The sequence below is a fragment of the Zonotrichia leucophrys genome, chromosome 1 (genome assembly GCF_028769735.1).
Source record: "Zonotrichia leucophrys gambelii isolate GWCS_2022_RI chromosome 1, RI_Zleu_2.0, whole genome shotgun sequence".
Lineage (NCBI taxonomy): Eukaryota > Metazoa > Chordata > Aves > Passeriformes > Passerellidae > Zonotrichia > Zonotrichia leucophrys.
In genome coordinates, this window is record NC_088169.1 from 88845365 (window position 1) to 88863514 (window position 18150).

General features: G+C 40.6%; 1 protein-coding gene across 14 annotated transcripts in view; it reads right to left on the minus strand.

The window, feature by feature from the left end:
- Positions 1–18150, minus strand: part of ST3GAL6 (ST3 beta-galactoside alpha-2,3-sialyltransferase 6) — an 80174-nt gene that overhangs the window by 13317 nt on the left and 48707 nt on the right. For 8 of the 14 annotated variants that reach the window (XM_064721433.1, XM_064721426.1, XM_064721407.1 and 5 more), the window contains 6 exons: positions 10335–10853; positions 10025–10124; positions 9172–9252; positions 7832–7909; positions 5671–5774; positions 3898–3961 (listed from right to left, as the gene is read on the minus strand). In XM_064721433.1, coding sequence (XP_064577503.1) covers positions 3898–3961; positions 5671–5774; positions 7832–7909; positions 9172–9252; positions 10025–10124; positions 10335–10362 — 455 coding nt within the window. In that variant the 5' untranslated portion in view covers positions 10363–10853. The remainder of the gene's footprint in view (positions 1–3897; positions 3962–5670; positions 5775–7831; positions 7910–9171; positions 9253–10024; positions 10125–10334; positions 10854–18150) is intronic. The other 6 variants (XM_064721487.1, XM_064721480.1, XM_064721495.1 and 3 more) reach the window with 3 other exon arrangements.

Consider the following 18150-nt stretch of genomic DNA (forward strand, 5'->3'; position numbering starts at 1 on the left):
CCTGTTATCCCATCCTGTCTGCAGTACACTCACTCCCTCTACTCCCCCTAAATCCCTTCCCTCTCTACTCTTTTTGCCCATTCATTTTCCATTTTATTTTTCTATCTAGTCTGAAAGTATCTTAAGAAAGCAGGCTGATGAACATATGCCTCTTACAATTTACAGCAAGAGTAAGAATGCAGAAGTTGCCCTTTTCCTGAATTACACCTTGTTGCTTACAGCTATAGCTTAGAGCTCAATGTAAGGAAGGAAAAGGGAAAACCGGAAGAAAAAATGTCATCAGTAAGTGATGAGGGTGGAGTGAGGGAGAAGGGCAAAAAGCACAAGATTAGCATATGGTTGTATGTGTCCTGGCATTTACTTGGAGGAGCCACTGCTTTTTCTGTTCCTTGTAGACTAACTTAAAGTAATTTCTTATTACATACCTTTCAACTTTTGGAAGAGGTAATTTAAGATATTTGTTCAGCAAGTTAATCTCTAGCAATTGAAATAATGCCTTCCACTCTGGTATACAATTAAGAGGTCTTTGGTTTCTCGTTTCTGTAGTCATGATGCAGCAGGACACAGGACAGGGAGAGCAAAATAATATGTGCCTTCAGAACTGAGCAACTGAGGTTTGCTCAGCTACAGAAGTTGTGTAGCTGTTCTCAAGTCAAATTCAAGTTTTTTTCTTATTGCTGAATGCAGACTAGATTTTGTTTATGACTAAAAGTTGACTAGTACTAATTGGACAGAAAACAGAGTGAAATTTGAAGCTAGATTAAGTTTTTGAATTACTTCATAAAATGCATACTCAAAGTTATCAGCTGCCAACAATTATCCAATAAAAATCTAAAATTAATATTTGAACTTTTGAAATGGGTACAGTCAACAAGCAGATCAAATATTTCTAAAGAAGTGTACACAAGAAGAGTCAAACAAATTTAAACAAACAGTAGTACTGAGCCCACTAACAACAATAAGCAGGGAGGGAAACTGTTTATGTTAAAAACCAGAGCATAGTATCATAGAAAATGAACACATGACACAGAGATAAAACATATGTAGCAAGGCTGAACTACATTTAAAGGTTCTTAAGTAAAATAAACTGATTTTTACTTACAGCAGATCACAGATCAACACACGAATTTTAGCAGACTGTTACTCCCAGATACTTTAACAACCTCACTTCATAAAATTTTCTTTTCCTGTTTTCAAATTGAACTACCCCAAACACTCAACCTTTCTCCAAGTCAATATATTGACAAGAAGAGAAATTAGTTTAGATATCCTTAAACGACATCAGCTGTGCCACAAGTAACATATAACAGATTGCAATATCTGGATGTTCAGTAGCACAGTATTTGTGACAGTGAAAAATATTAAGACCTTGGCTGTACCAACAACTGTAGGAAAGGTCTGAGTGACAAAAGGATTGCCTTTATATGTTAGAAATCTACTAAAAATATAAACAGATGCCAATGTAAACACCATGGTAACTGATCTCCAATGTCTGCAGGTACTAAGTCACTCAAACCACTGCCCCATTCAGGTGGTGCACAAAAGCCTCAATCTCAAGGCTAGGCCTTGGCTTATGTATTTCCTTTATATGGTGAAATGCTAACAGAAACATTTTCCTAGTCTATAGAAGAAAAACATTGCTAAATGGAAATGTATCCTCTAAAGGTCAGAAGGTTTGCATCCTCCACATTCCGCTGAAATCCTGTTTCAGTGGAAAAAGAAAAGATCTCAGACTCCACTCCTTCAACACACCCCTGTAGTCACTTGAGGAATGCAAATTATTTCCTTCGAGGTTATTTGATAAAAAGAGGATGCAAAGGTCACATTTTGTTAACTCAGGATTGTGTAAATGCATTTGTTAGAACTGCTGAGCTCAGATACCTTAGAGCACTCAGCAAGGAGCTGAAGTCACAGTCAAACTGAAGTCAGTGATACTGTTCATTTCCAAACTACTCTTTTTTTACCCCCAAACTAAGATCAAATTCTCACCTTTACAAAGTGAGAATTTGATCTTAGTTTGGGGGTAAAAAAAACCTCTGTAGCTCACTGTGTACAGATTTACCTAAGCTGTACACAAATACAGCTATATAAGCACCAGAGACTTCATGCTTATCTAGGCTAATATTTGCCTGCCTTAAAAAACATTTATAGGGAAATCTGGTTTGTGTTCTGCCAAGAAGGCTGAATTGGACAACAGTATTACAGAGTTGCCTAATAATTCTGTAGTACTGAAGAATATTTTTAGGATTAACTCCTAAAGAGATTCACTTTTAAAAGCCACTATATCTCAGTGAAATATATGTATAAAAATTCTTCCTGACTACAGTGATTCGTGCCTTAAGAGTGCTGTACACAAAACCTGATGGATCTAGAAAGAATATATTGTATTAAGTCATTGTCTGCTTGATTTGTTAATATTAATGCCTGTTAAATTGTAATAGGTCTCATTTTGCTTCAGTACCACTGAAGTATGTTACTTTTTATTAAAAAAAGCATACTTCCCAGAACTACTAACCATATCTACATCTCGGAGAACCTACATTTAAAGGATGAATACCTATTTTTTATCACTTTTCATCTACAGGTCAAGTATTTCCACCTAAAAAGGTACAAGCATCTCTGCTTTAGAGCACAAACGATTAAGGTCCTGAACTTCTTTCTAATATAACATCTGGCACTGTCCTTCAAACTCCACATAAAATAGCAGCTTCTATGAGCCAATTCTGTATAAATTTACCCTGTTATTACACTCCTGATAGAAAACACAGTTTTACATTTTTCCTTCCTTTTCTTAAGAGTAAACTTGAACATCCTAGAAACAGACTGAACACAGAGAAAGGCAGGAGTACAGTAGGGGAAAAAAAACCAACTCTCTATTAAAACAAAGCCTTAGGTTTGAACATATTCCACCCAAGTTTAATTAAACTGTGATCCTGACATTTGGCTTCAAGCAGCAATCTTTTATGATACCTGTAATTAAAAAAACAAAAGTACAGCCAAGCTCAGCGTTATTTGCGTTCAACTCTATTAAGAAATGTGTATATTAACATCACATCTGGCAGGCTGTCAGCCCATTTGCTAGACTGCAAATCCAAGGAGTCATTTGCATCACTTTGTAAACACAGAACTTCAGTCTACTTGCCAACCCTGCCTGCAAAAAATCTCAACAAAAGCCAAGCAAAAAACAAGACACACAAAAAACAAAGAACCTCCAAAACAAAATAAAACATGGCAGACGTGGCTTCCAACAAGAGATTTAATCTAATTAAAGATTTAATCTAATTTAATCTATCTAATCCACGGGAAACAAGTTGTCTCAGGTATGCTCCCTTCCATACCACACTCCTGTTACTTCCAAAAGGACAGACAGCCTTTCCTGTCTTCCTAGGTCTCCCTCATCCACAAGGAAAAGGAAATTGAGCATATGTAGGAACAAGGGCACACAGCAGCCAGCAGATCAGAGGCACAGGGATATGCCCAAGATTTGTTCTGCTTAGAAGCAGACACTGGTTTGCACCTGCATATCTCAAAGCTTCTCCATCTTACCCTGAATTTGCAAGAGGAGATCCCATTGAATCAAGTATGAAAAGATACTATAGGAAGATGGGACTGCATTCAGCTGGTGAATTTCTAAAACATTTATAAAAAGAAACTTCTAAGTTAAAGCTCTCTCAAAGAGTATTTTTTCTTGCATGCTGGTACTACTGAAGTGTAAAACCAAGCCTACCGATACCATGGAATCAGCTACACACTGCTTGGACCCTGTAAGTCTACTCTAACTACATGTCTTGACTAATTTGAGCAATTTCAGGATAAACTCACAGCCACTCCTTTTCAGGTAAGTACTAAATATTAAAAATGCAAATCAGAGAAACAGTAGCAAATAAACAATCTCACCTGTCTTCTTCACTGGAAAGGCCACAGTTCTGCAGTCTTGAAAGGGCTAAACGAAAAAATTGCTCTAAAAAGAAAATATAAACAAGATTAATGAAAACGTTCAGTATTTGCAGTACAATAATAAGCATGCCATCCTGACCACATTGTTTTTAAACACAGTAGTGCACTGTGCATAAAAACATCAAAGTCAGAACACTCGGAACTTAGTGCCACAGATCAACCAATGATGCCAAAGAACCTGAAGTTTATCACAGCTCCTCTCTGATTTTTTTCTGCCTCAAAATACAAAATGGCATGAGATCTGTATTTAAAGAAAAATCTTAGTTACAGTAAATAAGAATTGGAATAATTTCCAAGATACACATCCTAACTCACGTTGGTTTTTCTTCTACCCACCTTCAGCTGACTCACCAGCGTTCATACAGCCAGGAACAGTAACAGTATTCATATCTTTGGGGAAGACATCAATTAATGTGGTAAAGCTAGACAGAGACACCTTCCCTGGTGGGCAGGCTCCTGCTGGACAATTTGCCTCAGAAGAAAAATCAACTCATTCCCAAATGTAGTTTTCCTCGCTGTAACCCCAAAAGTTATGCACCATCCCTGTTACCACTGATGGAGGGCAAATCAAAAGTCTAAAGCCCAGATTAGGAAGGTGCACTGTTAGTGTTAAAAACTCTGAAATTTGAGACCTTACAACCCCTTCCAAAAGGGTGGCTAAGGCTCTTAGGGTGTCAGCCCTATTTACTCTGGCCTGACCAACACAGGCAGTGGGGAACGTGCCAGCAAATCTTTCCACAGGTCCAGCAACCAGGCAGTGTCATCAATTCCCCCCTGTGGCCCTTTCCATGGGAGGAGCAGCCAGTTCAGTGTCGTGGTTTAGCCCCAGATGGCAATTAAGTGCCACACAGCACTGAGTCTCCACCACTTGACAGGTAAGAGAATCAGAAAACGCTAACATTTGTATGGAAAAGGAAAGAGAAAGGGGAAAACCCAAGAAAAACAAGTGATGCAGAATACAACTGCATACCACCTACTGACTGACGCCAGTTCCCAGGCAGCAACCAGCCCCTCCTGTTTAAGTATTGACATGTTACAGGACACAGAATAGCCACTTTTCAGCTGGGGTCAATTGTCCTGGCAATCCTCCCCTCGGCTTCTTGTGCACCTGCTCAGTGGCAGAGCATGAGAAACTGAGACAGCCTTGACTCAGAGTAAGCACTACTTAGCAACAATTAAAACATCCACGTGTTGTCAACATTATTCCCATGCTGAATCTCAAACACAGCACTGTACCACCTACTAAGAAGAAAATTAACTGTATTCCAGTCACAACCAGGACAGTAAAAGGAAAATTTCACCAATGGAACTGCCTAAACCTGAGGATTTCTGCCTCAGTAGGACTCTGGATTCCAACCAGCTTAGGTGTGCTGACTGAAGCCCATCACACCAACTCCTAGCAAAGCATAGCTGATTATCTTTAACACTCCAGCCCACATACAAACAGAAGGAAGCTGAATAAGGTCCAGTCTTCCTCACTCACACCTTTTTGGAGCTTCTCTGCTAGGAGGGGCAACCCCAACCCAGTGTTTTACTTGTTAAAAACAGGAAGGTGTCAGGTCAGAGGGACTGAACAAAACCATTAAGACACTACTAGACACCCCAAAAGGACTGGCATCAGTACACAGGAAAGATCATGGTCACAGATTCAGGTGGCTTTACAAACCATTTAGGTATTTCTGATTAAAAATAAGGTACATGGGAAATACAAACCTGCTCTCTTTATTCCATAAGGTAGTTCAAACTTATTGCTCCCTTGGAACTCTGCCACTCTGATAAAATCATTAGCGCACAGGAATGGGTATATTTTGTCAACACTGATGAAGGAAAAAAGGAAGAAGTTTCAAAATTGCATGATGTACCTGCATAAGCTAGTAATTCATGCAAGTACTTTTGTGAAAAGCTCTCTTTATATTATTACCATTTTTATCGTATTATCACCCATTTTTAAAAGAAAAAAAAAAATCCACTAACACAGGGAAAGCCAACAGATGATGGAAAAGCATAAGATCTGTAACATAAAATATAGGCAAAGAGTGAGATAAAAAGACTTGTCTATTTGTACACTTTATATAGACTCATTAAAATGGTGTGACTGAAAGCTTACAACATGAGACCACGTATTTAAGATAATACATAATCCAAAAAGACAGTGAATAACTTCAAGTTTGAAAATAATACAGGTAAAAAGGAAAATTAAGAGTTATTATTGTATATGGCATTTGAATAAATAAGAACAGGGTTTGAAGCAAGATGTTTTAAATTGAAAATACCATTTCCTGATTTGGAGCTGCACTCCTATTCCAAACAAGTGACACTATATGACTGTGTTGACACTAGTAAATTGTTTGGGGCAACAGGGTTGTATCCAAGCAGTAAAAAAGTATGGAGTTCTCATGTCCACATTACATGCATCTTGGGTATTTTATATTCTGGTCTAACTCTAGAAGGGTCCCAGCCCTCAGCAGCTGCACCACATGGGCTGTGCTCCTGCAGTACATCATCTGGCTTAAGCAAATGTCTGAAAGGATCCCAGTGCATTCACACAAGGGCCACCCTGGGATGAGAAGCACGGTGTCTGGGGATCACAAGGAGGTTTGCCTCGAAAGCACATTCTTCCTCCAAACTAGAACATGGTGGAATTATACCTTGTGTCACGCTAAAAAGAATGGGTCACTTCTTTTGTTGGAAGACAGAAAAGGGTCTCATAGCAGGGAAGGCACTCCTACTGCCTTAGTGCCAAGTCCACCCCAATGAGTGAACAGCGGACACAAACATGTCACGTGCTATCATGCCCTTGGCTTCACCTTTGAATTAACTAAGCAGGCACCCAGTGTACTACTTGACTTTATAATGATCCCCCATATTAGGTCTTAGATTAAAATGTTAACACAGAAATATACAATCATAAGAAAACCTAATCTTAATCATAAAACGCCCCAGTCAGCACATTACTTGTTTGTCCACTAAGAACATTAACAGCTGCTAAGAAAACCTTCTCTTTCAGTTTCCCAAATCAACCACCTCATTCTTTAAGCTCTAGGTATTCAGAAGACACTGACAGTAAAAAGGGGAAAAAACCCCAAAACAAAACACCACAGCTCACACACCAAGAAATGGATCAGAGCTTAACTATGCAAGACCAGCTAGCTTTGAGACACGATGCACTAAATATCCATATTAAATTTAGTAACCTGCTTTGCTGTTCAGAAACAGCTGCTAAGCTTAGACATAATACATAATTTACCAACTGAGAAAAGATCCTCAATTCTAGCTTTTCTAGCTCTGGTTCCTTTCCCATAAATAATTCTGCAAGGTTAGAAATCCTTTCAATCTCCCCAGGCTATTACCAAAGTGCACAGAACAGCTCATACTGTCTGTATAAAGAAGTTACAAAAATGTGAGATTGTCCTAGCTGTGCATGCACATTCTGCTTGCTGTGTACCTCTGAGCCCATTCCTGCCCATCTGCTAAACACTAGAGCTACCCTGCTGCACCCAATACCCAGACAGCCTGGGCACAATCCATGCACAAGGGAATTAGGATCACCTCACCAGACCAGGAGCTAACTAGAACTCAAAGGCTGCAAGTCTGCTTTGAGTGGCACAAAGTTTACAGGCTTCTATGTGCTTTAAACCCACAACAGCACTAAAATTATAGCAACATTTTCTTTTATAAAAAAGCACCAGGGGGAAAAAAAGGCCACAGTGTCTTTGCACAGAGGTTTAAGACTCCTTCAGCCAGTTCTTGGTCTAATCTTTCCAAGCTTTCTCAGGGCACTACTCAGTGTTTGTTCCAAAATGTGTAAATAGCCCAGTTTTACCTCAATCAGCACAGCCATTCCTTCCCCATCTCAATTCTCACAAAGACTCACCCCAGTAAAGATTCAAATGCTGGTTTCAGGAGACAAGCGTCCAATGCATTCCTCCTCTCTACAGCTGTAGGTGGCAGCCTGCAAAAAAACAATTCCAAATAAATAGTAAGACCAGGAATGGGCAGCAGAAATAAGGTAAGAGAAGTTGGACAAATCAAATTAGTAAAAGCTAACTACTGAGTTAAGATCACATCAAGATTTCATTACTCCCTCCCCCTGTGTGATAGAGATGAAACTTTCTCATTGCAGCACAATTACTTTTAACTAGCAAAGGCTTTTATCTCACACTGCTGCTCCAAGGGGAGCTGTGACTCCCTTGCTCAGCAAGTATCAAAGCAGGCATAATCAGAAGTGAGAAATAAGGCCCATCTCCAGAGAAGCAGGACTCCTGAGCTCAATCACCCCTGCAACCATTCCAGACAGCATCCTCATCACTCGTCAGGGAGGAGACAAAACCTTGTTTGGAGAAGGAAATAGGGTACTTTATGGAAAATTATATTCTTTGGGAATAAGTCATTCCACCCATAATAAGGTTAAGACTCACACTCCTAAGCACATTCCTGACTTGGAGATTTAGCCCAGTTAATCACAAATATGAAGCCCAGAAGGGAAGGTAAAGTTCAGTGTGAGCAACATGTGCCACTGGATTGCATTAAGGACAGAAGGATGAAATCACCACATCAGAACCACAAGCCAAAGAGACCATTAACTGATTTTGGTAACCTCAAGTTCTTATGTGAATACTGACACTGAGAAAGCACACTATGAAATCTATCAGCTGGCCACCTTGGTGCTTTCCAGCATCAGCCCCACAGATGGCATTTTGCAGCACAGCTTCAGAGAAAAGAGAGGTCTGCTTTCAAGTTTTAGCATAGGTGGTCATTAGTCCCACAAATCTAACTCCAAGAAGTCACAAGCACAAGAGCTGCCTATACACACACTTGAACACAACAACTGAAACACACTTCTGGTTTAATAAGTTTTAAGCACTGAAGTCGTCCTCCAAGTTCTGCTAACTTTGTTCAGGTATAATTCAGAATTGCACAGATTTGAAAATTGTTAGCCAATGTCCTTACAACAATTCACTGCTTGTTAGAGACAGTTATGGAAAGTGGCCATAAATATTAAACAAACACTGGAAACATAACACGGACAAATTCCTGTTTGACAAACACTTTACCACTGTGTTTGTAACAGCAATAGCCACTGGACGCAACTGTACAACTGAGCAGGGAGCCTATCGAAAAAGGCTATAGATTTTAGCCTCAATCCCTCCCACCTATCCCAAACCAAAAGAAAACAACAACCCCACCACAAAAATACTCAACTGCTGAACTTACTGATTGTAACTGATTGTAACTCCACTAGTCACATAGGAAGGAGAAGCCCTCACAGAGGAAGTATGTCCATAAAAGCTAATCCTGCAAAAAGGGAAATGTCAAAACACTGTGGTTTGTTGTAAATAGAAACCACAACAGAAAGCTATTTGTATCAATTGTACACCATCAACAAGATAAAGAGAGCACATTAGCCACTACTTTTAAAAATTATCACTTATCTTCATAACAGTCTGGTCAGTCCTGGTCACAGCTGGGCAAAGACCAATGGAAACTCACCTTCTTCTAGTAAGTCCCCCAAATTTTAGGTCCCAAGCCACCTGTCCTGTGGGCCTGGAGACAGTGAAGCCTCACTGCCCTCAAAGGGCTGCTGTTGGGCCTCAACAAATCTCAGCTTTTCAAAGGGTGCCCCCTGCACCTGCAGTTATTCCCATATGTGGAAAAGGCCTCTCCCACATTACTTATCAGACATTCAATGGAACAAACTAGCAATAAACCCACATGAGGTGGAGGGGAACGTGGATACCTTATTTCTGCACTTCATGTAACTCCTCACCTGAGCACCTATTTGCATGAACCTCAGAGAGGCTCCCTACCACTGAGGTCCTGATGTCTCCATACAACCAGGCTCAAAATCAATTACCAGGTTTGAAAGTGACCCAGGAGAACAGGTGATAGGATAAAACAATCATAGCGATTTCCTCAAGAGTACCACAAGATCTCAACCACAAAACACACACAGAGTAGCAATCACTTATGATGATTACTAGCAACACTTATGGAGCAACACAAGAACTCACATCTCTCATACAACCATGAGGCATCTGCACTCTAAATCAACAAAGCATCACCATACCAGTAGAAGTTATTTCTCCACAGATTTCCATGCAGGATACCATACATAACAGCAGCAGCCAGGATAAAAAACAGAAGAATTCGTTTCATGACTAATAAACCTGAAATGTAAAAAAAAAAAACAAAACAAGAAACTGAACACAAGATGAACTAATGCAAGAACTTTCTCTAAAGCATCTGGAAACCTACAAAAGAGAAGTTATTGTTATTATAGTCATCCTCTACCACCAGAATTCTGACAGGTGATCCCTCCACTTCAGTTTCTCACACAAAGACCCAATGTCAGGAGCTGAATGCTACTTTGCACCTACCATATGTGTGTTCTCTGCAAAGAAGCATGGGTTCACTCTAGGTTCTCTCTGAGGTCATGTGATAGTAGAACTCTTCTGTCCACTGGCAGCCCAAAGAAATCAGCTGGCCTTTATAGGTGCCTGTGCTTCTCTTGCTGTTTCTTGTGCCACATGCTATCTGTTTCCATAATTACACAGTTGAACAAGCATTAGCACAGTGCAGGAGGCAGATAGGCTGATGCTGATGAAACAGAAGAGGGTATGAGTTGCCACAAATTTCTACTGCCTTTCTTTAGGATCACTGAATGACCCTCAAGTCCAGTTTGAAGCTGCACTGAAACTATCTGCTTATGCCTGCACGGTCTTCAGCTAATGACACAAGCCAAACGTCATTGCTCAAGCAACAGAAGAATGTTATTTTCACACATTACAAAGTGAGGAAGAAAAGTCAGGATTCCATCTGTTGAACTTGTGAAATTATGGAGAAATATCAAAGAAAAGGTCCATTTTTCAAATAGAGTTTTCACTTCATTGCACAGTCTAGTAAAAGAAAAACAAAGAAATATCAGAAACACAGATCTGGCAAGACAGACTCAAGGAAAATCAAGTCCTGTGTTGCTCACATCCTAAACACTGAGCAGCCTTATCAGTAGCTATGAATGAACTGTTGTTGCTTAATCTTGTGAAAGTCCAAAATAGCCATTTCAGCCACAAGTTATCATGGAAATTTACTTGACAGGTACAACCTCCTACTATTCCACTTCTCCCCTAACAGTGTCATGATTACTTTACTTGAGTAAAACAAGGCACTACTTCCTTATTCTTTGCCACTCATATCTTGCACCGGAATTTAATTGTTGAGTTAGAGAAGTGGTTTTATAACAGTACCTACCAGTAACAAAGCCATGCAATGAACCAGGTAGAATTTATCAACCTTAAGTATATCCTACACGCTATCCTGCTCTGTTCTGGAGAAAAATACTTCACAGGCTGCAGCTGTTGCAATTCCAACCTTTCAAGGGAAAGGTGCTTCTCTTTGGGAAGTAGCACTGCCACTTCTCAGCACCAATTCCCTTGACTTTACTTGAAGGATTGCTACAAATTTGTCCAGATAGTCACACTCAACTTCTACAGACAACTCTAAGTTTTTGCAGTAATTCAGTAAGAGTTTTTCCCCTAAAATTCCAAAAATAAAGGAAAACTCACCTACCGGGTTTAGTCGTGTGTCATTAACAGCAACTGGCTCATATTCTTGAGTGCCATGACAAGACACATATGGTACAAGTGAGGGATCAGGCCTAGCAGCATGGGTTTATGAAAGGCAGGTCTGGCTCGACCAACCCGATCTCCTTGTATGACAGAGTGCCCTGCACAGAGGATGAGGGAAAGGCTGTGTATGCTGGGTACCAAATCCCTCATAAAGCCTTAGATAGCCATTTCCTCCAGCACTCTCCAGGACAAACTGTCTGCATGTGGTTTCGACAGGTGTGCTCTCCACTGGAGAAAAAGCTGGCTGGCTGAGCCCAAACACAGGTGGGGAATGGAGTTACATCCAACTGGCAGCCAGTCCGTAGCCGGGGTTCCCAGGGCTCAATCCGGATTAATATTTTTAAAGAAAATATATGGTCTGGACAAGGGGATTGATTGATTCTCACTTTGCAGGTAACACCAAGCTGAGTGGGAATGTTCATCTGCGGGACTGCAGGAAGGCTCTGCAGAACAATCTGGACAGGCTGGATCAATGTGCCAAAGTAAACTGGAGGATGTTCAACAAGGCCAAGTTGAACTCCTCTGTCTGGGTCACAACAACTCAATAAGCACTACAGGCTGGGGGATGAATGACTGGAAAGCTGTGTGGCAGAAGAGAACCTGGGAGTGCTGGTCAGCATTGGCTGAACGTGAGCCAGTGTGTGCCCACATGGCCAAGAAGGCCAGTGACATCCTGGCCTGGATCAGCAAGAGTGGCCAGTCAGATGAGGGAAGAGATCACTCCCTCCCTCAGAGAAGGCTCTGTTCTCAGGACTGGTGAGGCCATACCTTGAACTCCCTGTTCAGTTTTGGCCCCCTGACTGCAAGACAGACATTGAGGTGCCAGAGCAAGTCCAGAGAAGGACAAAGCTGGTGAAGTGTCTGGAGAAGCAGCAGCTCAGTGGGGACCTTGTCACTCTCTACACCAACTGGAATGGATTTGTAGTAAGGTGGGCGTCAGTCTCTTCTCCCAGGCAGCAAGTGGCAGGACATGCAGAAACAGTCTAAAGTTGCAGCAGCAGACATTTAAATCAGGTATCAGGGAAAAGAAAAAATCTGAAGGGGTTGTCAAGCACTGAACAGTCTGCCTAGGGAAGTGACTGAGTCACCATTTCTGAACGTATTAAAAAGATCTCTAGGGGTGACATTGAGGATATCTTTAAGTGGTGGATCTGGCAGTGCAGGGCTAATGGTTGCACTCCCTGATCTTTTCCAACCTAAGTGATGCTATTATTTACTTGAAAAAGACACTGCACTCTCTAGTAGCTTTTTTCCTTTCACTATTAGTATTTTATCCCCTCCTGCTTTAAAAAGGTTTGTCAAAACATCCCACTCAAGTGTTTAGCCTTACTCCCTAATTCAATCAATGCAAACTTCAGCTAAACAGAACATGACAAACCAGCTGTTTAGATAAAGTTGCTAAACTAGCAACTGATTAAATTGCTGATTTTGCTGACTTCGGTGTAAGAAAGAACCTTGCTGAAGAGTCAGACCAAGCTACAAAACAGAGAAAAGACAAGGAAAAGCAGCCCATAAAGGATCTACTGAAAACCAAAAATATTATTTGTAACAGTATTTTTCACAGAGGAGAAAAGAAATTGTTTGACTTGCAAAGTGTTTACAAAGGCATTCATATAGCCTGGATAAAAAAAAAAGTCATTAGAACACAAGACCAGAAGTCAGCATCATTCTTCAAACAGATCATAAGGATCTGTAACAACTTCCCGTGTTTTACGCTCAGCCTGGCACAGATGTGATAATGAGTCCACCCCAGCTCCAAACAACCAATCATTAAGAGTGTACCTAACACAGCCCTTAGACACATCAAATGGTCCTTAATTTTGTGTCTTCTCACCATCCCATCCCCCAGTGCCTGGCTTCATTCCGTGTTTGAAAGTTCTGTAGCCAAGAAAGTCTTCACTAAGAAGACTGTTTTTCTTAATCTGGTTTAGTAAACAGAACCATTGCCTTGTTTACAGAAGAAATTATTCTGGGAGTATTTTTAATGACGACAGCATCTTCCAGCTCTTCCTTCCTATTTTAAAACAGCTGAGTGTTGTAGAAAGTTAATCAAAGGGAAACAATACAAATATTACACTCGAAAATTCCCTTAGTCAGAGATGCAAGAAAATAGGGAATTAAGAAGACACAGTTCAGATGGAAAACAGCAGCTCCACTCCACTTTATTCACTACAATACAAGAGCCAGCAGACTGATTTAAGCCCATCAATCCAAGTGACAGAGGCCATGGTTCCTTCCCTTAGGTCAATGTCAATCAGAGTTATGCAAAATAAAGAAGACAATGCTGGAACTCAACTATTCAATTTCCTCCTCTTTCTTAAAACTCTACAGCGATCTCCACAATGAAAGGAACAAGGAACCCAGTATGATCATGCCTGATGATCATGGTGTCAGCTGGTCAATTTTCTAAAAGCAACCAATGGGATATGGAAGTGCTGCAAAAAATGCATGAGCATTTTTTTAATAGTAATCAAAGCTAACTTCTGTGGGTCAACTTCCCACCTCCCCAAGAGGACAGAGTTACAATTATAGAATTAGACAAGACTGACTATGTTATGGTATTAAGACAATCTCAGAGATCAGCCTACATCTCCTATTGACAGACAGATTCCCCCAAGCTCCCATCAACCCACCAGAAAAACCCATTTGGGTATATGATCTATCAACTATATAAGACCTGAGGCTAATATTTTCTTCCCCAGATGGAAGCAGGGAACCCCAATCCTTGCCAGAGGCAAATCATTACTTACAATTAGTTTTTATTCTAGTACAGTGTGGTATCTGCTATGAGACACTATCTCACACCCTCTCTTTATCTTCCAACTTACACTTGCAGTCAATGCAGTGATGCCACAGGATGAACCCTGCAGGAAATCTACAGCTGTTGGACCAGGCAGTCAAATGCTACCACACTACCATCACCTTTCTTTCATAATGCTCACAAGCCTCCCTTTCTTCCTTAAAAACTGCTAGTGTTAATAGCACAATGCAGGAAGCTTTTCTATCTGTCCTATTTATTTTGTAAAGTACTTCTGACTACTACTGAAGCTGAGACAATAAGTATTTAACTGTAAAGTGGCTACTACTAAATTAAATACGAGGCACCTTAAAACAATCTTAGCTCCATAAACTGTCACAAGACAATGTAAGTTCTCTGCTGGTGCCATTAAGTGAAAATTTCAGCTCACTGGGACCTCAGATTCCTAGCCCTTGTAGCTGTGGGGGAGGAAAATATGCCGAAAATATGCCTAAAAATATGCTTTGAGCAGACCTTGAAATTTAAAGGAATATCACTAAAAGCACATAAAGACTTAATAAAGGTTTAAAAAGAAACATCAGAATTTTTAAGATGTAGTCAGTATTTTGTGGGTTTGAGCTTGTGACCTGCAGCACTGCTTCCTTTTGGTCAGGATGTAGCACATGCCTGGTGAAACAACCATGCAGCAAAAAGATAAATCGAGGAAGGAGCTCTCACATCATCATCTTTCCCAAGCAGTAGAACCTGAGCACATTATGGCACAGATGTATTCTGCCAAATCTAAACATTATTCATCTATTCACACTATTCACTCTTTCAGTTCCTCCTCTAAGTAAGTGCCTAATTGCATTGTTCATTAATTTTCTCCCTCTTCAGGAAGGGAATGCTGCAGAGACTACACAACAACACTGCCACAGTCTAAAAGGTACTGAAGTGGCTGAGTCGGTCTAGTCCTTTCCCTCATTCCCATGCACCTGAAATTCCCATAATTTCTAATGTTCTTTTTCATTTTAGTTTAAGAAACAAAAAGTCTTTAGAAACATTGTTTAAGCAAGAGGTATTGGGTTATCCTAGTAAAGTGGCTCAGAATTAAAACTAGTTTTCTAACTCTCCAACAACGCAGACTTGGTTTTGAAGTTGTACTTTTGAAGTTGTACATTTAGCAGCATCAGAATTGGAAAAGGTTCTTGTTAATCTGTTGTGCCCCACACCAAACCAAAGCATTTATTCCTGTTCCTGAAAACCTGTACAAACCATGACACTAAAAAACCCTAAGGTTTTACTGTGTCAAAATGTTACTAAGGGCTGCTGGCATCACACCACATCACACAACACATACAAGTAACTGCTGCCAAAGTTACTCCCTGCTCTGGAAGATAAAACACTTTCTGTCCTAATCTCTTCCAACAACATGGAGATAAGCAACAGAGGAACAATTTGCTGTCTATGACAACTGACACCTCCTTCCTCTCCAAGAAAACACCAAGCTACTCATTTTACTTCCACAGTATGCAGGTATCTGAGGAAAAAAAACAACAACAAAAAAAAGACAGTCTTTCTCCAAACACAACTTCTCTCTGTTAAGGAAAGTTTCCAATGTTTCCCCTATCATTTCCTCTCTGCCCAAATACTGCATCAAGCCTGACACCAAATAGCAAGATAACGTTTTCTCCAAGTATCCAACAGCAAGCAATGTCCACTAAATATGACATCACAGCAGTAGAGATGTTTAAAAGATTTAGTGAATCTTCGTTCTTTATCAGTTCCCATAGCCAGAAACGCAGCCTCTGCTGACATTAATTTACTGTGGAGACACAAACTAGAGCTGTGTACATCTTTGACCTTGTGCAGCATTTCAGGACAGGCTGCAATAGATTGATTTTAGGGCCTAAGTGCTTATCTTCCTCCCCTTCATCGTCCTGCTAATGGTGAAACATTCTGTACCCTAAGAGACAGCAATACATTTATTACTTTGTGGACAATTCAGGATTCTTTTATTCTGTTTTTGTCTTTCAATAACAGACACTGATATTGTGTTCTTCAGAGCATAATTGCCAGCTGGGCCAAGCAAAATGAAAAAGCAACTTAGTATTTTTCAGCAATGATTGCTATTCCAGTTTGCTTTTGTCTAGAGTCTACAAGATCTATGCATCACTTTCCCTCTGGTGTGGCTGTGCAGACGTACTTATAATTTCAGAAACTCTTCCCACAGAAGCATATCCTCTGGCTAAAGGATACTGATAAAGATTTCAAGTCCAGTTAAATCTATTGTACCTTCACCGCCTCTAATACTAATTTACCTAGACAGCACATCTGGTGGAAGAGTAAAGTTAGCTGCCTTCCCAAAGGCTGCAGGAACAAGCACAGTTCATCTCTGTGTTTTGGGCAGAACAGATGACAGTACCTATAGCTCTCCAATCCTTATCTCCAGCTCCACAGATACTCAGCTCAGCAGATCAAACAAGATCAGAAAAACACAAGTTTGTAGCCTTCAAAGACAACATGTCATCAATACAAAGGGTTTGGCAAAAGCTGCAAAAGGCCTGCATGTCCTGACTTACAGTCTTATCACCATGCTCAGACTCCCTTGTTCTTACTGCATGAGATAAGGTGTCATCTGTTCGGTGGTTAACTGCTCTTTCCCCTCTTTCTCCCTCATTCTGCCTGAGGACGCAGGAGCTCTTACACATCCCACAGTGGAGGCAGAATCAGAAAGAAACCAGAGGCTGCATGCACTCATCAGATTGCTTCTTAGAAAGCAAAAAGGCATGTGTACAAGCCTAGGTCAAGTTACAAGCTTTTTAAAGCTCACTAAAAGAGGTCCTGATTTGGCCGCAAAAGAAAACGCTGTGATCCTGTTCTCGGAGGCATGTGCACTGTTTCACAGAGATATCACTTTTGAGCCTACTGATGTAAAATTTCACATCACTTCTAACTGACATGAAATACCAGCTCCACAGATGAGAACCAGCAGCACAAAGCATCAGCCAGTGCATCCTGCCAGAAAATCCTGGTAAGCAAACTACAAGGGAGCACAGGCATTGGCTTCCATAGAAATGGTCCTTGAATAGGAACAGTATCCAGGCTGAGTTCTTTAGCCCTGCTGAAAGGCAGAATATGTCACCTCCAGCTTGGGGCTATCACAGGGTTGCTATGCCACCCTTGAGATCTGAGCTAATATTTTGGCTGATTATCACAGTGCAGTGTGGATCCCTGGCACCAGCTCAAGGTGACAGCATGCTCCAAAGCATGGTGCACACACACAACTAAAACTGCAAGCACAAAAAAAAAAAGATAACTGAACTGGTATTTTTCATCTGGTAAATTATATTTTTAATTATTTTTCCCCTTCAAGATAGAAAATATTCTTTAATATTCCAAGACGGCTTAGGATTTAGTCCAATAATGGACACACAGTTAAATACTGCTAACTCAAGCTTAAAAGTCAGCCCTGGATAGATCCAAATCCAGCTTGTGGCTTTGAGGAGAAAGAGAATACTAACTACTGGATTCTCATCTAAGTGGTACTTTGTCAGTATCACAGATTTCCAGAAACCTTGCCTATAATTACAATCAAGAGTAAGATCAAGTCCACAGCCTCATCTTCTTGCCTGTCTTTGTGCCTTGAGATGAGGGAGGACAAGAAGCAGACAATCTATGCAAAGGGACAGGTAAATTGGGAAGAGACGTTTCCACATGCTTTTCCTGTCCTGACCCTCTACAACCCTCCCGTCAGCATACTTCACTTCTTTTCCCTCCTTCTTCCTCCTGTGGACTCAGAATACAGATGAGCAATTTCTGTCACAGCCA